At 28.7% G+C, this 24,640-nt stretch overlaps 3 protein-coding genes across 11 annotated transcripts in view; 1 reads left to right on the top strand and 2 right to left on the bottom strand.

Moving 5' to 3' along the window:
* Window positions 1-4,137: 4,137 nt before the first annotated feature.
* LOC107444564 (m7GpppX diphosphatase) lies at window positions 4,138-11,052 on the bottom strand. The gene is made up of 4 exons (XM_016058729.4): window positions 10,581-11,052; window positions 8,267-8,409; window positions 6,256-6,468; window positions 4,138-4,631 (listed from the first exon to the last, which is right to left on the bottom strand). The coding sequence occupies exons 1-4, from the start codon at window positions 10,921-10,923 to the stop codon at window positions 4,353-4,355; spliced, it is 978 nt and encodes a 325-aa protein (XP_015914215.2). The 5' UTR covers window positions 10,924-11,052; the 3' UTR covers window positions 4,138-4,352.
* Window positions 11,053-11,245: 193 nt separating this feature from the next.
* On the top strand, window positions 11,246-18,616 carry LOC107444565 (mitochondrial import inner membrane translocase subunit Tim22). The gene is made up of 4 exons (XM_016058730.4): window positions 11,246-11,851; window positions 13,996-14,180; window positions 14,748-14,820; window positions 18,454-18,616. Exons 1-4 carry the CDS (start codon window positions 11,641-11,643, stop codon window positions 18,531-18,533), a joined length of 549 nt encoding a protein of 182 aa, XP_015914216.1. The 5' UTR covers window positions 11,246-11,640; the 3' UTR covers window positions 18,534-18,616.
* A 3,173-nt stretch (window positions 18,617-21,789) lies between these two features.
* Myo61F (unconventional myosin 61F) overlaps window positions 21,790-24,640 on the bottom strand; it is an 89,877-nt gene continuing 87,026 nt past the window's right edge. For all 9 annotated transcript variants that reach the window (XM_071179718.2, XM_071179719.2, XM_016058712.3 and 6 more), the window contains exons 30-32: window positions 24,039-24,145; window positions 23,853-23,955; window positions 21,790-21,948 (exon numbers count right to left, since the gene is read on the bottom strand). In XM_071179718.2, the coding sequence (XP_071035819.2) occupies window positions 21,931-21,948; window positions 23,853-23,955; window positions 24,039-24,145 (228 nt within the window). In that variant the 3' untranslated portion in view covers window positions 21,790-21,930. The remainder of the gene's footprint in view (window positions 21,949-23,852; window positions 23,956-24,038; window positions 24,146-24,640) is intronic.

The following is a 24,640-nucleotide window of genomic DNA, read 5'->3' as shown; positions in this document are numbered from 1 at the left end:
TTCTTTTTATATTTTATTTTATAACCGTCGTTAAACAGCCGACCCGATTCCTTGTGTTTACCACTACTAATGATCAACTCCGTAGCCTTGTAATTTTGAACCCAATCCAGAAGACAAGGGAACGCTTGGATCAAGTATTGGGAGAAATTTGCTTTCGTGGAGGACTTTTTTATGGAACTAACCCGCATTTGCGTTACATGGAGAGGAAGATTACGAAAACCTCCCACGGTTAGCTTGACGGCAAGGGGATCCTAACACATGATCCATTTACCATTGAGGATATTTCACATCAGCACCGTGGTCGGTGTAAGCCGAATGCGGAATTCGTATCGACCAGCCATCACCGGGATCGAACCCTGGTTCACCTCATGGTAAGGCAAACGCTCATTCTTGTAGAGAATCTATTCACTGGCACAAAAGATTTTTTAGGAGGATCGAAAAAAAAACAGATTTATTTTCATAGTTTGTTACGGTAGCACTGGAAGTACACTAATGACCTATTGAAGACGTTTTGGGATTCATCTTTAATACTGACGAAAGACAAAACCGATATGAAGACCATAACTGAAAATAATACTGGTACATGCGCGTACTACACTACAACAATTTATATCGGGAGACAGATGATGGTAACTAGATGACCAGCGCCCGCAAGAAACGAAAAAACTAGTGGTAAAATTTCTAAATGTTTTTTTGAAAACTCACTTCTTTACCTTTCCAATGCAATATTCAGAGAACTGTCCTTTCAGAGATTCTCTAGCACAAACAATTTTTTTTTAAAATAATTCGAAAAATAAACAATCGAGTTTCAGAATGTTCTTTCAGAAACTTTGCTACCAGTTTTTCAGTTTTCTAAGGATGCTAGTCACTTTTGTGGTAACAATCGTTCGGCCTGCGCATCACACTCCCGAATCGTACGGAACTTTTTCGACTCTTTATTTTTATGAAAACTACCCTTTTTTCCTAAATTATAAATGAGAAACAATGAAGTTCACGCATGTTTGCAGAGCATCCTTACATAGAGAATCGTGTCAGAATCTATCTTGAATCGACCTTCAGCAATTCTATACTTAACTTTTATAGAATATCAAAAGCAGCGGTTCCCATTTTCTTTCGGCTTCGGAACCCTGAATAATCAACCTTCTTTTGGTGGAACCCTGACTTATAAATAAAATTTATTAAGGTGATTATAGACGTTATAATCCATAAAAGACTACTTTCAAAATGTTTCATTGGAGGAATGAAGAGTTTTATATCCGACAGTTAAATTTGCAGTCCTCGTACTGTATCTAGTCTAGCTATAAATTTGTTTTCTGTGCATATGTTACAGTGAATGACCGAAATCAAGAGAATGTCGACTTTCACCGGTGAATGTCAACAGTCACAATAAATGCATACTGGGCCGTGGCACTTGACCTTAAAAAAACATTCCTGTAGGGTATACCGGGCAAAAGTAAACCGGACAGTGACACTGAACCTTAAAAAAACAGTGATGTAGGGCATACCAGGAGAATGTATACCGGGCAGTGGCACTTAACTAAACCTAGTATACATTTCGGACATTCACCAAAGTGACTATGTGATTATCAACATTCACTGGTGTAAGTCAACCTACACCAATTTCGGTCATTCATTCACAGTAACATATATTCATAGGTTATAATAAAGGTTAGCATTTAGGACAATATATTATTCTATTTCTTTTATGTTTATTTGCAGGGATGAGAGTAGTCAGAAAGTAAAAAAGAGGAAATCCAAGAAGAGGAAATTCAATATATATATATAAAATCGCACTTTTTTTGTCTAATTTTTGTTTAAACTTGTAATCCATGTGATTATAAATCCCGATATGAGGCTTTTAAATCACGTGCATATAAAACTCTACATCGAATTTAAAAAATGCGAGAATACAAATCATGATGCGTAATTTTTAGATCAAGATGCATAATTTTAAAATCGCGCGATATTACAACCGCAAAAACGAATCACGACATTGGATTTTAAGCTCGGGCAGCTACATAGGGTTTTAAAAGCTCGTAAATACAAATCGCGAAATTGGTTTTTTAAATCTTGTAAATAAGAATCGCAATGTTCAATATTTAAATGGCCTGAATAAGAATCGCAACGTTCAACTTTTAAATCAGGTAAATACGAAAATCGATGTTTGATAATAAAATCGCGATTTTAAAAATGCAAAAATACAAAACACGATATTAGATTTTTAAATCTCGTAAATACGAGTCATAATGTACGATACTTAAAAAGCGTAAATAAGAATTGCAATGCACAACTTTTAAATCAGGTAAATACGAAAATCGATGATTGATATTAAAATCGCGTGAATAAAAATCGAGATATTTGCAGAGTCGGGACTTGGGATTTCTAAAAGGATTGTTTGAATTGTTCTTTGTTTACACAATAAATAAAAATTTACAAGATTAATTGAATGAGCAAATAAATATTTTCACCACAAATCCACCTCTATTTTTTTCGCTTTTTTTGTTTGCTTTCTCTCCAGAATACAAGAAGCAGCGACGTCTAAATTACGAAAATACGAGCTATCCGGCCGACGGATAAAAAATACGGAAAATCTTATTTTCTATGCGTGAAATCGGAGAAAATAGCTAATATAAGTAAACATGCGGAAGGATTAGCAGCTAGGACGTAGTTTGAATTTTCTGTTTTTCTTTGAAAATCGTAAATAAATATAATAATTTGACTTCAACGACTGAATTTTTTTTAAAAAAACGGGATATTTATAAATAAAAAAAACGAAACTTTTAGAGAATCTGAGTTTTTGATAAAAAGGCTGAAATTCGAGAGAAAAAAGCGAAAAAAATCTCATCCCTGTATAAAGGTCAACCAGTTTTATCCCAAGGAAATGATTTTTAGAGAAACTTCAGAGGGAGGAATGAGGACTTCAATAATTTCGCTCCGCGGAAAATTAAATTCCTCATAAAATATTTTAACTTGTGCAAAAAAAAATTTCGGCGGAAATTAGCGGGAAAAATGGAAAAATCTGAGAAAAGCGGAAATCCGCGGAAGAACCTCATCCCTGTTATTTGTTAAATTAATAAATAAAATAAAAAATATAACAGTGATTACTGGCACTTACTACTTATGTTCAAGCGCTTTTTCTCCCCGTAAATGTCACATGTTGAATGCAAGAAAAATTTAACATGTCGAGATGGTAAGTGCACAAAATTTTTTGCTGGTTTATTTTTTAAATCCTTATGACAAAAATATAAATTTCAAAATGAATCTTGCAAATGATATGAAAGAAATTAAGAGAATTTGAAGACTTGGTTGATTATCTCTGGAACTATTGGACCGATTTTAATAAAGTTTGATCTGTATATACATTGATACAATATAAAACAAATAACCATTCAACAATTGTAAAACACACGCATGATTATGCGCAACTCTCGTTGGAGTCTGGAGGTATGAAACAGAATAAACAACAAAAAAATGGTTTAATAGGGGGTATGGTCCCCTCTTACAAATATATAGGCCTTGCAACCGGATTTCATACTCGAAATAAGGTAATTTATTTCCTGTGGCAATTTCATACCTTCCGACTCCAAAAAGTGTTACGCATGATCATGCGTATATCGAAAATTCGTCGCTAAAATGCTACGCTAGAATAAAATCAGAAAAACAAAATGGGAAAGAGAAAAAAACACTCTAAATTCTTAAAACAGAAATTTTTGAAAAAACGATGTCATTGACTTATCTAAACATAACTTTAAAAAAAAAACAGCAGTACAAAACTTGTGGTTTAGTATAAAGTAAAATAGCTTCAATTCTGCAAATTTCGCTTTAGGATTTGTCTTCCAGAACATAAATTTGCAAGTTTTAGAACTTAATAAATGTGTGTAAAAACTATTTCTAATAATGTATAGTAAAAAAAAATACGATTTTTGTTAATTCTTTATTAAATTTAATAAAATACCAAAAAAAAAACTTGTTGAAAAATACTTTTCTAAAAAAATAGTTTGGAAAAAAAATATTTGGCAAAACATTCTGCAAAAGGGCTGAATAGTGATATATTCGTTACATCCCTAATTTATGCTGTATAGAACATTTTTTGAAAAAGAGGTACAATATCATTTCTTCATGGAAAGCCCATAGACAAATGATCAAAAATGTTTTTATTTTCAGCTTTTCAAACAATTACAGCAAGATTTTATCTTGTGTCAGTATTTAAATATATCATGATGTAACAAAACATTTTCGCAGCACACACTCTCATACAAGGATCTTATATGTATCGTTAAAAGACAATGAAGGGGGGGAAGTGAATTTTCTATACAATGTAATGAAATCGATGCAGTGAAGACAAGAAAAAACTATTTGTTGTTGGACGTGGAGAGATTTAGTTCCTTAATCTTTCTTGCCAGGGGATCTTTCTCAGATATGAAATAAGATAAAGTAACTGTTTGATAGTAATCTGGTTTAAGTTGAAGACTAGAAATAATGTAGTCTAGATCATGAACTTTTCCAACTGGGATCTTTTCATGTCTTTCCACGGATTCAAATATTATTTGAAATGGGAATGTTTGTGGTGGATAATAGACATAGCACTCTAACTGGGATGTTGGAATCTTGTACTCTTTGCTCATCTTCTCCTGTTAAAATTAAATACGTAAGAATAAATGACAAAATATCCTGGCTTATATACAAATAAGTGCTCAGAAACAAGTATAAAAAAAAATTTAAGCAGGGTTGTCTGAAGAAATCTATTTTCATCATCAATAATTACTTACAGAAACTAGGCAAAATTGAAAAGAAAAAAAAAACTAAAAATGATCAATATAATTGTTTAGCAATAAGTATAGAAATGGTTTAATAATAAAGAATAGTTAATAACAAAATATCCCGGCTTATATACAAATAAGTGCTCAGAAACAAGTATAAAAAAAATTTAAGCAGGGTTGTCTGAAGAAATCTATTTTCATCATCAATAATTACTTACAGAAACTAGGCAAAATTGAAAAGAAAAAAAAAACTAAAAATGATCAATATAATTGTTTAGCAATAAGTATAGAAATGGTTTAATAATAAAAAATAAAAAAATTAATATAGAACAAGAAAGTTTTATGCAAAAAAGGAACTATTTTTATATTTCTGTACTTATGTTTTATACAGAATTTTAATGTCTATAGATCATATTATCTTAGAGACAAATTGAATATTCATACTTAGCAGTATTTGATTATAAAAATTAGTGCACAATTTGTAATTGAGAATTCAATATGCTATTTGCAGCAGTGTGTTTGTTTGATATGTCATGTGTTAACCAAATTTTATTCCTAGCAGTAAAATAATGTGGGCCCTCATTGAATCAATATTCATGAATATTGGCTCAGTAAGGGTTCAAAAAGATGTTGAATTTGTTGGATCACAAAGCCCGCCATATTATCATATCAAATCATACCTCTGGGAGAACTGAATTGGAGATTGATCTCTGTCTGTTTCAGATCAAAATTACGATCTGAGGATGAATGAATGAGCCTGCCCTATAAACGAGCTGTGATGCATGTGTGTGGCAGATGTTGAATTATTGGCCATAGATGGCACCACTGGAAAACAAGAAGGAGCACACCCCTTTTGCCTTAATGGCATACAACAATAGCAGCATTAATTTATTACATTTCATTATGATATTTTAACAATTTTTTACAAAATGAGGTTTTACAATATTAATTTGTAAACAATTACGAACTACAATTATTTTCATTTCTTGTGAAATTCCTTAACTTTATTTGATGGGACAAGCAAATTTTTTAAGGCAGAAGGTGCATTTCTTGTTTTTTAGTATTTTTCAATCTATGGCCAAGAATACCACTTTAGAAACACGGACGTCACAGCCCATTTTACAGAGAGGACCCATTCATAATCCATTCATTCATCCACAGATGATAATTTTGACCTGAGTCAGAGAATGATCAGTCTCTAATTCAACATCACCTGAGGTATTCATTTGCTACGGAAAATTAGAGGACATTGTGACCCTCACGGATTTTACGCGCACCCTTTTATACACCAGAATTCTTCAGCCAGCACTATTCGAACTAACGATCTCATATATACAAGCCCGACATCCTACCAACCAGACTATCCCGGGCTTGGTAAGTTATATACTACAGAAGTTAACTTTAACATTAAAACTAAAAAATAATCTTAAGATCTTTAATTATCAAGCAATAAATGATAAAAATAATACTTTGATATTTACAAAAAAGTATTTACCAAACATGCTTTCTTGACTTTTTTGAGTAATGGAATTTCAGATGAAGTAAGATCTCTCAATGACAACAAATCTGGTTTCTGAATAATTGCTTTACCTCGAACATGGTTATTAGCACAAGTGCAATCGTTCATTTCTTCTTTCAAAAGAACAAATTTTGTATCTTCGCTTGAATCAGCAAAGAGTAGATTACTTGAATTTACATCAATTGTAGCCTGAAAATATAACATCAAACTTTTAAACATTCAAATGTTTTTATTTATTATTATAATTTTTTTTTTGAATAACTAACCAATATAATATTTTACAGGAAAATTAAATGCTATCAATCAATAGATAAATATAAAAAATTTAATCTAATTACAAAATTGTACATAATGCTTATAATGCTTGCCACTTGCCAGTTTTGACTTTTTAAACCAGACCATTTACAAAAGTGATAAAAAATACTAAAAGTTTCTAATATATTCACGTATTCTTTAAAAAAAAAAATAATATATATATATGCCTTTAATTTAACTTTCCAAACCTTTTGCAATTTTTTTAAACAGATGCTGAACAGTTGATTAAAGAAACAATAATTGAATTCGAAACAAAAAATTACAAAATTTAGTTAAACATATTGACTTAACTTCACCATGCAAGAAATTTCATTGCACAATAAAAAAATTGAAAAAAGAATGGGAAAAAAAATTGACTGGTAGTTTATTTAATTTAAGTCGTCACTTTTTTTGGTAGACATGCAACATGGCGATTGGTTGTTTTCAGGTCTAGTTACCAGTGCTACCTATAAAATATCCACTTTATTTAGTGGCCTAGAGATGCATTATATCTAACTATCATAGGTGTAGGTGTGAGGGGGACACACTTTTTGTTTTTAGAAAACTTCTTTTATTTTAAGTTTTATGCATGTTTATGTTATGCATACTTATTTTTTATATGAAGGCATATTTGTACATAAATGCATGCATAAAACTTAAAATAGACAAACAGTTTTCTAAAAATAAAGAGTGTCCCCCCCCTCATGCTACACCTATGCTAACTATATACTAATACCTGAAGATGATTAAATGCAGTAAATATTGAATTGTGTAAATATTGAATTATGACTTTTGTATTTTTTAATTGTTACATCCATTAACATACTTATGAAAGAAATACAAGTACAAATAGATAATATTGAAATAAATATTTCTTTTCATACTTCAAGATTATTTTCTTTAAAAAATCCTGATAATTTTCCAAACATACAAGTTTTAATTATTTGAATCAGACCTCGCTTTACAAGGTAGATACAACAACTCATTTTGTATGCTAATTAACAAAAAACTGTAAACCAAATGTATAAATTCAATAATTAATAAATGGACAAATCAATCCAATGGAACAGCTCTAAATTTTACTACAAATCAAATATAAAAAAAAAAAGATGCTGTTTTAATTTTAGAGTATTATGCAACCTATCTAGCTGATCTGTGTAACCTAAATTTGGTTCTAAATATTTAAGAAAAAATTCCTTAACTCTCAAATCATTGAGCCCCTTAAGAAAATTGTACTAAAATTTCACTGCCACTCACTACTTCTCAATGAATAACCAGGAAAACCACTTTTTCTGCTGTGGAAAATATCACACCTTGAAGTTCAGAAAAAGCTAGACCAATGCTTAGAGTGTAATCTGTATTTACAAACATACTGATGAAAAATATATTAAAAATAAAGGTCTTTATAATTTTTAAATTGGAATAGTACTGAATAGTTTCTTAAAAATTGTACATTAATTCATTCATATTTTTTTAAAAAAATAAGTAAAACATATATGCAAAAGTTCAAACAAATTTGCAATTCAAATATGCATTAAATATAGGCAATAAGTAGGTTGTATTATAAAAAAATTTTAAAACAAAATATAGGCTTGGTGCGCTTGATTAAAAAAAAAAAAACTCAGAACTATAAACAAAAATACACAAAAGTAATAATTTTTAACATTGCAAAAAAAGTTTTAATCTTGACTACCTGTTGCTGAAACATAGCTTTGAAATGAGGTGCAACTATCCGGTCATACAAGATTTTCATCTCACATACCATAACAACTGGTTCATCAACATATTTGGAAAAATCTTTTTCATTAGCAGGATGTATAACTTTTATAGAAATACCTAAAAAATATAAAAGAAATATTATAATTTTAAATAATTAATTCTTAAAGCACCAAAAGAAATAATAATACTGATAACCACTAAACCTTTTTTAAGACCAATTATATAATTTTCTAGTACTAAATTACTTTTAATGGTTTAAGAAGGGCACAAATTTATATTATTGATAACTTTGGGTTGTAAAACCAGGAAAACTTACATAATATAACTTTTTTTTTTATCAAATTCATTTCTTAAAAAATATACGAAATATGAAAATAATCCAAAAATTGTGAACCTAGTTCAGGTCCACATTTCAGGAAAAAAATTAAAAAAGCAGGTTTAAATTTGAACTTATGAATATTAATTTTAATTTTTATGTTCTTCATCATACTTCTCTCTAGGATAACCAAAAGAACTTATTTCACCTAAAAAGAAAATTTATTTACCCAAAAGCAGTTCAAATTACCCAACCACAGCCAAGTAATTTTGATCTAGGTCAGATGACGGGGACAGCATGTGAGCTGGTGCTCCTCTCTCTAAACTTCCACACAACCAATGGTAGGACTTTTAGCCACAACAGATATAGCCACCTTAGTGCATATACATGCTAATTACTTAATCAACTACCAATATCAAACTCAAGACTAATCATAATTATAGAAAATTTATTTCAAACTTTTTCAAAACAATGGTATTAGCAAAATAGCAATATAGTTATTAAAAACTAAAAATTAAATAAACAAGTATTAAACGAAATAACTAGAGTTCACACAATTTACCTAAATGTTAATTATAATTAAAATAAATAAATACAAAAGAAAACATTAAAAAAATCCATTAAATTTTAGAAAAATGTAAGGATGCAAAAAATGAAATCGAAAATGAACAGGCTCAATTATGCACAACATGCAATCAAGAGATAAATTTCTAAGTAACATTGAAACTTGGAGTAGGTACTTGGAGCTTAAATAATGTTATTTAGAATAAGGCTGTAACCTCAAATTTAAGACTTTTATTCAATTTTATTTCCTATTTGAGACGCATGAATCAGTTTAATTGTGCAAATGCATATTGAAATTTTTTTTTATCAAAGCAAAATTGGTTAGATTTACAATTATTAAGTCATATTTGAAATCATTTACATACAGGATTATGATAATGTATCTTCTGACCAACAGCTGTGCCAAGGTGCTAAAGTGGCGCTGTCTTTTTTTTACATAAACTATAAAAATGGCTTTCCTGGAGTTAATCTGCAATAAATGTTACCTTACAGATGTGCTCCATGTCAAGTAATTTTGACTGATCATCGACGAAACTTGACATTTTAAACAGAAATCTTCACACATTTTTTCCAATAACCTTCTAATTTAATGTGGGAGGATATATTTCCGTGTTGAAAGCTGTAATGTACCATACCTATTGCAATCACTATGTGTTAAAGGAATTTCAAACTCGCAGAAAAATCGCAGAATATGTAAAGGATTGATCTGTGGCAGAATAATCGCCATGTCTTGGCAACTTCCAGGCAGTGGCCCGCGAGAAACTATAAAAAACATCACAGAAAGGGACCAATTCGATTTATAACTCGTAGCCACCCCCGGGCAAACATCTACATATTTTTTTTTTTAATTTGCAAGTTTAAAATCTATTTGGTACCTTGGTGATTGTAGTTAGCGCAACAGATCACGATACGGAAAAATAGCCCCTTGGTCAGGTTAGAGTAGCTACGTTTCATACCCTTCAAGTTGGTCCCCTTTAGTGATTTTTATAGTTTAGTTTAGTGTAAGTAAGACACTTTCCTGAAATTGCCAAAAGATGGTAATTCGTTACGAGCAGGTAACAATACAGAATAAAATAATGCACTAACTACCTCTATTAGATTTATCTTCGAACATTCATGAAAACAATTATTGATAGACTAATGCGGCAGCAAATAATGTCAAAATATGACAAATAATGTCAAAAAATGGTTCTAGAAAACTGGCTTAAATAAATCTTGTCAACAAAAAAAACTCATCACCATAATACAGATATATTTCTTTATTGATTAATAATAAAATAATTTTTTATTTGCATAACAGTGTAATTACAAAAAAAAGTTAGCGTAACATAAATAACTTGTCCGACAGTTGAAAGGCAACAATGGTGGTTATATTTTATTGTGAATAAATCTGAAAAAAATAGCTCACCATTAAATCCGTTTTGAGGGTAAACATGATACTTAGCATAAATATCATTTCTAAATTTCAGTTCAACCCGAGATTCAGAAGTAAACATTCTACTTAAATCTCTGGAGTCGAAAGGCATTTTTTCAATGGCTATGATTGCTCTCCTATCATCGCCTACAAATCGACCTTCTACAACTAAAGTTTTTTTGTGAGAACATTCCTTTAAAACTTTTAAGACACGAAAGTTTTTAAGAGAGCAAAAGTCATTCACCGGGGTTATCTTTTCCGACGATTTAGAAGGCGCATTATGTTTATTAAATATCCCTTCTTCGTCATAAGATCCGGTAGTCAAATCTACAGCCATGGCAGATTTTTAATAAAATGTTTAAGATAAATATGAAACAAAAATTAACGATAGAAACAAATTTAAATAGCTAAAACGCTACTTTGTTGTCTACTTTTTGTTTTTGTTGTCAGTTAATGTAACGACAGTTAGAGTTACTACTCATTCGCGCCACAATATTTCTAGATAAAACTATTTCATATATTTCTCAGCGTAATATAAATCGTTTCAAATTGTTTTCAAAATAGAAGCAAAAATAATTTTATTTTAATCCATAACATATATTCTAATATTTTATTTTCATTTTATTTCTAATTAGATCCGTAACGGAAATGATCATGTTTCGTATGGTGTACGTAAACTGCACTGACAATTCGCAGTTTTTAAAGTTGGAAATTACTGAGTGATAATGAGTATCATATCGAACGAAAACGGTTTCGTCGGCCTGTTACGATGCATATTTCATTAAAAACACTCTAATGCCCCTCATCGGTCATTGCTGTTTGTTTACATATATCCAGGGACATTTATGTAACCCCAAAAGCATGGTTTAACTTTTTTTTAATATGATTTACAATAAATCATGTTATAATAAAAATATATATAATTAGTGTTTCTAAACGTTCATCGTATTTCCATTTAAAAAAATACTTCATAGATTATTCAACAAACACCAACTAAAATATTAATTTTATTTTAAAATAAACCTTGCGACATTCGCTTCTATAGATTTTCATCATGAATAATGAATCCAAAGATCAAAATAATGAATCCAATGATTTAGATTTCAATATGCTAACGCATATGTTAATAGGACCTAATAAGAGAATAAGTGATCGTATTATTATGCCAATTAGTCTTGGTCATCAGATAAAAACCAAAGAAGAATTAAGAGTAGAAGCTGTGTTTGAAAGTTGTACCTTTAAAACTGTTACAAGTTGTGCTGTTGGTAAGATTGCATTTTTGCTTTGTACTTCTTTTTGAAACCATTACTAGTAGAATTTATAGAAATAAAATCAAAAGTTTGCCTGTATCTCTTATAACTCCAAAACCATTTAGTTTAGCGTTCTGAAATTGGAACAGTGTATGAAAGGGGCAATTTTAGCCCCCGATTGTAAATATTGTTTTAAAATTTCTGTTAGATCGTTCTTGAGAGAGGGAATTTTATCATGGAGTTATCCAACTCACCTCTAGTATTAATTTAACTTCAGCCGATTTTGTTTTTTCAAGTATTTTAATGATAAAATCAACTATCATAATTTTTGCTAATTTATAGCTCTCATCTCTCCATTAATAAAAGGAATTTTTGTGGAAGATAACTGTATGGTGATCTGCGGCAGAATAATAGACAAGTCTTGGCAACATCATAAAGGGGACAAATTCAGAGGGTATAACTTGTAGCCACCTTCTGGCAAATCTTCATTTCTTTTTCAAAAAGAAATGCAAATTTAAAATCCAATTAGGGTCTAGGCGGTTATAGTTGACGCAACAGATCGCAATATGGAAATATATCCCCATTTTTTTGTGTGATTTTTAATATCTAATCATTTTTTATTCATATGTCAGATAAACTCAATGATTAATAGGAGTATGGTGACAAAGGCAGACTACATCACCAAATTATTGTTTCTAAAGTTATATGAACTCACATGTTTATTTTGTTTACAGTTGTGCTTTAAAAAGGTGATTATAGAACTAATTAGTTTAAATCAATGGTTTCTGGAGAGAAAAAAATTATATGCTGGTATCAAAATTGATAGATAAATATAATTCTAATTCAGTTAGACGAAATGTGAAAATTTGTATTGAAGCCAATGATGCTTGATTATTTTCAGTAATAGGCTGTACATCAAATAAAATTTTAAAAAAATTATAATAAGTTATGCACTAAAAAGCAAAATTAATGATAAAATGGTATAGGTAATTTAAAAGAAGCATAAAATTTTCTGCAATGTTACTGATACCAATGATGTTTGATTAAATTTGATACTAAGTTCTAAATGAAATAATAAATAAAAAATTTGTTCTATTTACTAAAACACAAAGTTAATGAAGAAAAGGTACTTATTCATTTAGGGAGACTGCAAAAAATTTCCACATTATTATTGACACCAGTGATGCTTAATTTGTTAATATAATAGTTGCTATAAGAAATAGGGAGAAAAAGAATCTTTGTACTGTAGAACAAAATTACTGGAGAAATAGTTCTAAATTATTTAAGAGAATTGTAAAAAATTGCCGAATCATTATTGATGAAAAAAAAGCTTTTTAGAAATATTAAAAAACTATAAAAGCTTTTGAGGGTTGCAAAAAAGCATTTATTCCGGTGACAAATAACAATTACGTAGAAAAATAAAAAATACATTTTATGCAAGTAGAACAGTGTATTCTTATCTTTTTTCTGCATCCCCGAAAGAGAGTATCTTTGTATGCTAGAAATTTTTTCTTTGCTTTTAAAAAAGGATAAAGAGACATATAAAGTGTATATTGGTGAAACACTCAAGGATTACAAATTTTAATTTTGTAACACTATTTCGGATTCTGTTCCATGTTTATAACTATGCCAAAATGGTAACCCAAAGGTTTGGTGATCACAGTCGAGATAGTAAAAAAACCATAAAAAAAAGGAACAAACATAAAAGGTATAAGTTGTGGGCCCAGTCATTTTTTTTTTTTTTAAGTTTTTTGAAACCGCAAAAACTCTTTGGCAAAATATCATCTCCTCATTGCATCTGCATAACACTTGGTTAGGTCTAACTGGTATTACAGTTCTCAAAGATACCATTTAATAATAGTGCAGAGACTAATAAAAATATTGCATTTTTATTTTCAAAAGTTTTTAATTATCTCTAAAATAATTTCAATTAATTAAAAATTATTGAAACTTATGTAACATAAGAAAATTTAATTCTACTCTCTTTTGAGGACTATTAAAGAAATCGATAAACTATTATTGATGCAAAAGATGCTTAATTAATTGTGGTGATAAGTATACTAATAAGGAATCTGGTAGTAGGTTGTTTTTTTTAGCTCTCTTGAGACAGAATAGTACCAAAAAATACATAGAAAATTATTTATTTATTAATATTTTAGGATTTGCATTTGGTGCCTTTATGGGTTTATTGTCAGCCAGCATGGATCCACAAGTGGGCATAGCACCAGAAAAGCAAACTGTTAAAATGATTTTCAATGACTTCAAAGTGAAAACAACCTCTTATGGAAAAAACTTTGCCATGATTGGTGCTCTCTTTGCTGCCATTGAATGCAATATAGAAAGTGTAAGTGTTATCTTAATTTAACATTTTACATATGTGAAGAGCTCCCATGAGGTTAGGAAAATCTTACAATTGTCAAGAATTAGTTTTTGGTAGCAAAAAAATAATAATAAAACGAGAAAATATTGTATTTTTTTGCCTAAGTTGTATTAAAAAAAATTTTTTTTTAGTGTTCTGTGCTTTGATAAACCAAAAAATAAAGAAAATAATTTGCTGGATTGTCAGTGCAATAGAAATTTATATTTTATTTTAAAATTTAAATGAAACAATGTCATATCTCAATGATTTTAGTATTGAATTATCTACATGAAATGTTCATAAAATTTACTTACGCTTGTGAAATAATTTGCATCTTAAATAAAACTTTCGAGAGTTGAAATGATGATTGTTTATTGTGTTTGCTTCAATATAAAATATATTAAGATCATTTTTAATTACTAAGAAAAATTTTGTCATTTATTAATTTTTATCAAATTACCCATTACAGCTTTCAGTTTTTCTTTGATATTTTTACTGTACTATATATATTTTTTTAAATTTCTGTCGGATTATAAAATATTGTATTTGCAGCATCGTGGAAAAAGTGATTGGAAAAATGGTACAATGGCAGGTGGAATTACTGGTGGTTTGATTGGTCTAAGAGGTTTGTTAAAATTATCATTTATATTAATTATTTAATTAATTAAGTTTTTTTATTTCTGGCTTTATGTTTTATTTCTGTTTAATTTTATATCTGGCATATATACTTTAAGTTTCTGTGAACACATTTTGTTTGATTAATATTAAAAAATTCCTAAGAAAACATACATTTTTTTTTCATTAAATTATCCTTATGAATAAAATAAATTCTAAATATTTGATTAAAATATGATTTCGGGCAAAATATTTGTTTGTTCGTGGACGTGATATTGTAAGAAGTTACTACAGTGATCAGTTAATTGATTATCACAGTGGTTGGAAAAACTACAATATTTTTGTAGTTAACTGCTACTTTTTTTTCTCTTCAATGTAGTGACTATAAACTACTTTCGACATGTAGTTACTACTTTAGGGAATCTTTGAAATATCATCTATGTTTCACTAGTTTCATTCACACCTGAAAGTGTGACCAAAGTGATAAATTATATATTATTTGTAATGGCTAAATTAAATATTAGTTATTCTTGATTCTACTCTAAATATGTAATTCTTCAGGGTGGCCACCCACCTGGAAAACCTTAAAAACCTGGAATTATCAGGGAATTTTTTTTATACTGGAAAAAACCTGGAAATATCAGGGAAATTTGAATAAAAACCTTGAAAAATCTGGGAATTTTAAGGGAAAGCTGGAAATTTTTTCTTTGATAATTTTTTTAATTGCACTATTTTAAATTATTTACTAATTTTCTTAATTTAAATTATTTCATCCATATTTTATTTTTTAAACGGAAATGTATCGCCAAACAGTTGAAATATCATCAACTCAGCGATACTTCGCTTGCATCAAAATTTGCTCCATTATAGCTTGGTTAAACTAGACTGCCAAAATTCTCCCACGGTTGCTAAATGAACGTAGAAACCTTTGACCGCTGAGGGACTGTGCAATTTAGAAAGATTTTGGTGGAGGTGGAAAAAGGGATTAGGATAGTAGCTTCTGTTTTTAAATTCTGACCTTGGGCTGAATCCATTTATGGCTCACGTTTGTTCCGATGCTTTGGTGGTAATTTTTTTTCTTCCTATTTTGACAAAATATTTTTGTATTTTTAACTTTGTAAAATTCTCCAAAAATTAGTTGGTTATAATTTAATAATAATAGATTTTATATTGCACTCTTTTTCTGAAAGCTTTTCTATTCCCATTCAAAGAAATCTGTGAATTATTTTTTTCAGCAAACCAACCAATCACACATTTTTTTACAATCGGTCACAGCAATGTTTGTCTACAAATTGTAACAATTGTTGCATAAATGCTAATTTTTTCTATTCCATTTTAACCTTTTATAACATATTTTAATTTTGAAAAAAGGTGTTTTTAAGAACCAATTATATATTAATATTTAATTTTACACTTTTGTTGGTCAATATATGATTTTTGATTCAAAATTTTGTACCAAAACATTAAAAAATAAATAAAAATCTTGCCAAATTGTCAAAATAAATTATTTTTTTCAAGATGATATGTTAAAAAAATAACATTTTGAATAAAATATTTTATAATATAGACACTTTTCTTGTACACATCCTACACTTTATAAGAAAAAAGAAACAAAAAACTGGAAATTTTAAGATTCTTATCTGGAAAACCTGGAAAAATCAGGGAAATTTGAAATCTGATTTGAGTGGCCACCCTGTTCTTGTTGATGTGCAACCACTGGGACATTTTCAATGCGTTCGTTGATGAACCTGCGAAAATTTGTACCCCTCAAATTTGTTGCATGTTTTTTTTTTACCAAGCTAATGTTAAAAGTAGTAAACAAGAATCACTACTTTTTTTAAAAAAGTAGCATACTACAAATTACGAAAATAAGTAGAAACTACAGTAGTTACACTAATTGTAGTGTGCTGCTTCTGACAACTACATTATTATATATTTTGTGAAAATACTTTCAATTAGAAGAATGCATGTCATGCACTTGAATCCTGTCATACCTAAAACTTTTAAAATTATTGTTTTCTAATGTCTTAATTCCAAGAATTAGATAGCTAATTTTTTTTTAAAATTCAAAATTATGAATCATCACTAAGATTAAATCTCTGAACATTGCCATAAAGTCATTAATATAAAGCAGGGTTGCAAAAAACTCGGGTTTTTCCAGAAAAAAGTTTAATTTTATGAATTTACTTAACATAAAAGTAATTAAAGTGTAATTAATAATTAATACGAATAAGTCCGAAGTGGAGCAGAAGTCCGAATAAATTTTAGTAAAACCCATTATAGGGTGGGTTTTACCCAGTACAACCCGGGCAAGTTTTACTGTGTAGATGGGTTTTTTGCAACCCTCACATAAAGTCAAATCTCATGCAAATCATTTGAATTATTATACCAATTTTATAAGATTCATTGACAACTAAATCTAATTAATATTAATAAATCACTTTTGTGAACCATAAATGAGTTAATTTTGAGGAAGCATTCCCATTTCCTTATGAATGCTTCCTCGAAACGAACACAATTTAAATATAGTGTGATTTGCCGTTCAATAGATTGTTTAATTATCAATCTTAATGTTGCGATTTCATCAATAAAAGATCTATTTGTTCTAAAACCTGATTGTTCAGACCTTAACTTTATCAGCTGCACTTTCTAATATTATCCTTTTTAACTATGAAAATTTATTGCTGAGCATAAAATACACTAAGACTCACTAACATGGACATTCACTTAGCAATTACGTGATTTAGATTTTGGTGATGTTTGCAGCAGAAAAAACATTTATGTACAACTTAAATACAAATATGCTCAAATCTGATGCTAAGAGTTTAAATATAGGTTAAAAAAGAAAACTATAAAGATAAAAAAGAAAACTATAATAGAATTTAAAAAGAGAAATAGAAATGGATTGGCTCTAATCTGTTCTAAAAATCGACCCCTAGTGGATTGATCATAAAAACACGGTTCCAAGTAGAACACCAAAGTCATGCATAACTGGCTGCAGTTAGTAAAAAGGTGGGTGACCACTTTGATCAGCCTGGGTAGAGACTGAGAGTTGTGCAGTATTGGCCCTTGTTAAACTGTTCTACCACAAAATGCTAGACTTTGTGCAGCCATGCAGGAAAGCCATGTCCCTACAGAGGATCAAAATTGCAATGAGTGTATTCGGATTATTTCCCAGATGGGACTGATTCGGGATGTTTCCCAGACCGTCGCCAAATGCCCATTGTGCAGCTCTATTACAATGTAAATAAAGTACCTACCTATTCTAAAAATGCTATATAAAAAATTTATTTCTAAAAAGCTATGTTATAATTTCATAGTATTTTATGAGCAAAAACATGTGATTTAAAATTTAAATGATCTATTGATCAATTAAATTTCATAAAAGTTAAATAGGAAGTAATGGTTTCAGTACTGAAAAATACTTGCTTGTGCTTCAACAAAATATTAGGGCCAATGCAGGATTTTAAAGCGATAATGACAGTGGTCAGAAAAAAATTTCTAATATTCTGTTTTGTGACAATAATTCTAATTTGTGATCTAATTGATGTTTGACATAAGTGTGTTGTCCTTAATATTATATTTTTTTTCAAAATCTAGTTTTCTGATTATATTAACTCTAAAATTATTTATCTTTCTTCAGCTGGAGTAAAAGCTGGCATCATAGGAGCTGCTGGATTTGCTGCATTTTCAACTATAATTGATTATTATATGCGATCATAAAGTTTGTTATGTAAATAGTGACAATGTGTAAATAGTTTTTTTTTTTTTCAAAAGATTTAATTAAATGTACCTACAAAACCAAACAGGCCTGAGACCAATTTAGATTAGGTAGAGACTTTAACAATGACATGAAATTCACAAAATAAACCAGTAATCAAGAATAATAACTGATGCTATCTTTTTTATGCATTTTAAAGATTTCAAGTTCATGAAAGCAACTTGCAGTATGACAAAACTTAATACCCAAAATTATGATCTAAAAGTTATATTTTAAATGGACATCATATGAATAAACATTCTCTTAAACAATGATTTAGAGATACATAGCTACAAACTTAAATTGAATACAACTCACTTAAAATAAAAATTAAATTTTTCATTTTAACTAAATTATAAATATGATTTTTTCTAATATTCATATTTGGGGATTATAAAAATTCCATTTATGTTTAATCTGTTAGACTAGGCATAGATTTTCCTGTTGCTAGCAGAAAAGGCCGTATTGTATTTGTTACTGTTGGTAGTAGCATAAAATTTTTACTTTATAAGTTTATTTCACAATTGTTGTCACTGTAAATTTTTTTTTCCTTTATGGTGGATTAAAGGAGAATTATAAGACTTTTCAAAATTAATGTCTATTAAAAACCAAGATTTAGGATTCACTATGTTACTAAACAGCTATTGATATTACAAGTTTTAATTCAAAAAATAAAGGGGATTTTTTCTTTAAAAAAAATTAATGGGTAGTCGCAATCTGGAAAATATGGTTACAATAATTTAGTACAGTGGAAAGTTGAAAGGCTACTTATTTGAAAAGGATGTTAAGATTTTTAAAAAAAAATTATCACTAATAAATTATAGATCAAAAAAAATTGTCAGGAACTAATTTGGATAAACAAGTATAAGTATGTTAAGGTTTTTTTTATTAGTGCAATTATTTTCATCTGAGGAATGTAACAAAATGTCCAAAAAGTAAAGATAATATTAAGACTTTAGACTTGTTGCCTAAGCTACTTTCATACCTAAGTATCCAAAAATACAAATTTCTCGGAGGTAAAAAATATTTTAATAAAGAAAAGTCTATTATGAAAAATAAGTATTTATTTACATTAAAAAATATCACATACATAGGTTGATTGAAAACATTGTAATTCGTTAAGTACAACAGTAATAAAAATAATAACAAGCGTGACATTCTTCCGATAATTAAAATAAGGCACTTGTTTCATCATTTATAGGACAGTCAACACATTATATCAACATTGATATTGCATTACAATCAGCAAATTGCATCAAGAATCAAACAAAATATTGTAATATGAAAAATCAAAACTCATTAATTTCATTAAAATAAATCTAAAGGTTAGTTAAGCAAACAAGCATTTGTGCAAATACTTGAAGTATTTCTTCAATTAGTGTATCACATCAAAGAGAATTTAAATTGTACAATAAAACCTACTAACTTGACATAAAAATTAGTAAGTTAATTTCCTTAATATGGCCTATATAATGCTATTTAAAGAAAAAAAATCTATTCTAAAGTAGGTCTAGTCTATTAGTAAGACATACTTGCACCACCTAGGATACTCTGAACAAATAGATGTTTCTCTCTCTCAAGTTTTGCCAACATCTCTCTCAAGTTTTGCCAAAAAGACCCAATAATATGTTGGGTTTTTAGGATTAAACATCAACATTGCCCAGAAAGAGGCAAGAATTTTTAATTGAATTTGGGATCTAATGTACCGATATCAAGATTTATTTACTATACGTTTTATATTTAACATAATTTTTTAACCAACATTTACAATTAAATTATTTCTAATTTTTTAAAAAATAAAACCTTACTTCTTCCTAGAATCGTGACTTATTACAGGAATCTGAACTGCAATACATAGCTTTTAAATCATGTAGAAATACAAAAATTAATGTTTCATATTACAATCTCGTGAATACGAATTGCAACCTTAGATTTTTAAATAATACAAATTGTGATGTACCATTTTTAAATAGAGTAGATACAAATCATAAGTTTTTAATCAGGTACATACGAAATCTATATTTGATATCAAAATCGCCTGAATAAAAATCTTGATATTAGCAGAAGATTCATAATGGCAAAAATCTGCCAAACCAAAAGAATCAAATTTGTGGAAGAATTGGTGTATGTTAATGTCTCATTAGCGGTAATTCTCAAAATTTTGTTGGATTATAAGTTTGTGATCAGCAGAAGTCTGCAAACCAACGGTCTAGAGATATGATGCTATATTTGCAGAAAAATCACATGCTCTGCAACTAGTTTTAAAAACCAGGAAGAAAGATACGAAAAACCCAGAAGTCTAGGGTACACCCAGAATACAATCACCTCTCCTAATGGCACTTTGTCCAAAAAAGTAAAAGGTTTAGATGGTTACAATCAGTTCAGAGTTCATTATACTGAAGTCAGAAAATAAACTTCACGAAAGGGAAGTATATTTGTTTGAAAAACATGTATTCCAATTAAAGTTTTAAAACAAATATTGAGTAAAATATAAAGGATAATTGTCAATTAAAAAGGTTAAGAAATTGAATTAATTTTTAACAATAAAAACAGGGTTATGCACATTACATTATTTTAAATAAATATATTTAAATACATTCTTCAAAGAACTTTTTTTCAAACATACTTCAATAAAATTACAATAAGTTCTTTTAGTCATTTAAGTAATTTCAAACATTCATAAAATATACAAATTTAACTTGCCAACAAAATATTACAATTTCAGAAGCAAATCTCAAAAATTATATATTTTTGAACTTTTAAAAAAATATATAATTAATTATATATGTTTAAAATGCTTTTGTTTAAATAAAATAAATTTAACCTAGTCTTACGGTTATAAAGAAAGAAAATTATCCACTTAAATTAATATATCACAATAAAAACTTGATTTGAAACAAATATATTTGAATGAAATGCAATGTGAAATGCTATAAATTGATTGCAATTAATAAAATAAATACAATACAAGTAAATGGATATATATTCAAACATATTTTTGTTAATACACATTTCAAAACAAAAGTAAATATTAAGTACAAAAATAATCATTATTTATAAAGATCATCAGAAAATATTTTTTATTCTGTTAAATGGTATTTTAAGAAGATAAGCTGCAAATCAAATATTTTGTAACGATTTAAATATGGCACAGTATTATGCTGGTTTTATCTGAAATAAAATATTGTCATTAATTATTACTTATGCCATAATTGTCTTGATTGAATATTCCCCTGGACTAGAAAAATCTAATTTAACACAATTAAAATACAAAAATACTACACGAGTTCTTAATAAACAAACTAATGTCATGATTATGGTTACTAAAATAAAACAGCTGTCAGTCAACTAATTGGCCCATCAGGAAGGCTTGGATACCTAAAAAGAATTCAATACATAAATGATCAAACAACTTAATTATTTTATAATTCATGACAAAATTGTTTAATTAATCTTGTTCAATAAAATGTCATTACTTTAGCATTTTTTTAATCATTTAGCTGTCAGAGTAGATTATTCATTAAGGTCAGGGTAGATTATTCATTTAACTGTTATGGCGGAAGGGTGTCAGACTTCCCTGCATATATTTAGATGCTTGGCAAAAAAAATCAATATCCTACTGATACGTCTAATCATAGATTATACATCCTGATATTTGCCATTAATCACACATGCTTCAGAGTATTTGTTAATGCATCTTCACATCCAGAATGTGAAATATTTTTATTAACTTGAGAGAATTTTGTATACTTAATAATCTTTTTATGTTTTTAAATTTTAGAAATGTGTATACAGTCAATTCGCTATAACTCGAAGTACGATAACTCGAATATTACTATAACTCGATTTTTTTATGAGGTCCCGACCCTTTTATCTTCAATTTCATGTTAATTATTCTCGATTACTCGAATTTTGCTCCCTTTAACTCGATTTTTTTTTGGATCTTTTGAAGCAAGAAAAAAAAAAACAGGAGCTGATATCTTGCCACTTCCTTTGCAACACACGCACAATGTCTTTCGCATTCTTCATGGAGAAGCTAAAGCTGTCCCTCTTGAAGTATGTGAACAGTGATTAAATGAAACGTTACGAAATTTACTTCAAGGATGCAGTTAAAATGATGTTTTCAATATTGATGAAATGGGTTTATTTTTTAAATGTCTTCCAAATAAGACTTTGATGTTTAAGGATGAAAACTGCTCAGGGGGTAAAATGAGCAAGGGACGTTTGACTGTCCTAGTTGAAGGAAATGCGTCTGGGACAGAGAAATTGCCCTTACTTGCTATCGGAAAATACCGAAATCCCCGATGTTTCAAGAATGTAAAAACATATCCTTTGGATTACAAGTCTAACAAAAAGTTTTGGATGACATCAGTTTTATTTGAAGACTATGTAAGAAAATTGGATCGGAAATTCTTCGCTAAAAAAAGAAAAGTGATACTCTTTATGGATAAATGCACAGCGCATAGTGATCTACCTAATTTGAAAGCAGTAAACTTGCAGTTTCTACCGCCAAATACAACAGCAAAATTGCAGCCGATGGACCAGGGTATCATTGCTTCTAACAGTCTTATCGTAAATGGCTTGTCAGAAAAATGATCTTAAATATTGTAAGCATTTAGAAGATTTGTAATTAATAAGCATTAATTAAATAATGCGACAATATTTTGAAAGTCCAAAACCGAAACTAACGGTAAGTCGAACTTCCGATATGTCGAAGTTTTTCGTCAGTCCTATCAGATTCGAGTTATCGCGAATTCACTGTATTTGGTTTTTTCAGCATTTGACTTACATACTCAACATAGGAAAAATGTGCAATATTATAATCAAAAATAGGGGATCATCTTATACACTGAAATATATGGTAATGATTCTGATATAATAAGTAAATTTTGGCAAGTGTTCTCCTAATATTTAACAGATGCTTTTTTAAAAATAAGCAAATGTCATTAAAATTAATTTCTAAAATTACAATTCATTCAGAAAGTGTTTTTCTATAATATTTAGAAATAGAAATGAAACAATTCTCCAATCATCTAATAATTTCTTAATACAATGTATAGGTAATAATAAATTAATATTTTGAACTTTTACAAGATACACTTTAAAATATGTCCTACTGCAACTTTTGGAGCAAAATTTAATTTAAGGCCTTTTTTGCTAAGTAGTATGGTGTTTACCAAAGTACAGCTACCAGCTCATATAAAAGCTATCCAACAAACTATGATATTGGAAAAAATAAATACAGAATATTTAAAATATTAAGTACAGAAAACAACACTCACGACTTTGAGACTTCCATCTTTTCCTTTACTAGTTAAGTTTGTCGATCCCTCTGAAAAAGTTATTACACCTTTCTTTCCCCCAAACATTTCATGAGTTAAGTCACTGAAAAAAAAGAGGTTAATATTCTATGGATAACTTTCAATGATGAAAGCAAATTAATATAAATAAATTAAGGAAAAATATACTTTTTTTCTTTGTCTAAAACTGTAAGAAGTTTCTTATTTCCACTCGCTGTAATTAGCTTTATGACCATTTCTATAAGGTGTTCATGGCAGTCGAGAATGAGATCACCCTATAAATAGTGCCAAATCAATAAGTAATTTTTATAAAATACATATCCTATATTAGAGCTAACTCTAAATCAATTTTATAACAGGATTAAACATTTTTTTTCTTCACTATGGCTTTCTGCTGAATATTTAAACATATTTTTACTCTCTATAATTTTAAAAGATTTTCACTTATATAATTATACGCTTTTACTTTCTTGATAATATTTTAACATTTTGGAGTAATTTTTAAAAGTAGATACCACCCTAAGGAATTCTAAAAATCAACACAACAAAATTGAGATTTTTTTATATACAGATAGATATATAGATAGATATAACAAAACACAGTTACCCTTAATATCAAAAAGGGACAAAAAAAATTTGGAAAGCTAAAAATTTTGATAATTGTAATGTTTTAGTAAAAGCTATAAAATGTGTATTTTAAAACTATCATAAAATGATTTTACTCCAAAACAAAAAAAATATTAAAATATTTATAAGTTTAATTTTAATGT

The sequence above is a fragment of the Parasteatoda tepidariorum genome, chromosome 1 (assembly GCF_982258835.1).
Source record: "Parasteatoda tepidariorum strain Cologne lab strain chromosome 1, Ptep-v5.0, whole genome shotgun sequence".
Taxonomy (NCBI): Eukaryota; Metazoa; Arthropoda; class Arachnida; order Araneae; family Theridiidae; genus Parasteatoda; species Parasteatoda tepidariorum.
The sequence above is the reverse complement of the archived record's forward strand: the minus strand, read 5'-3'. Positions and strand labels throughout refer to the sequence as shown.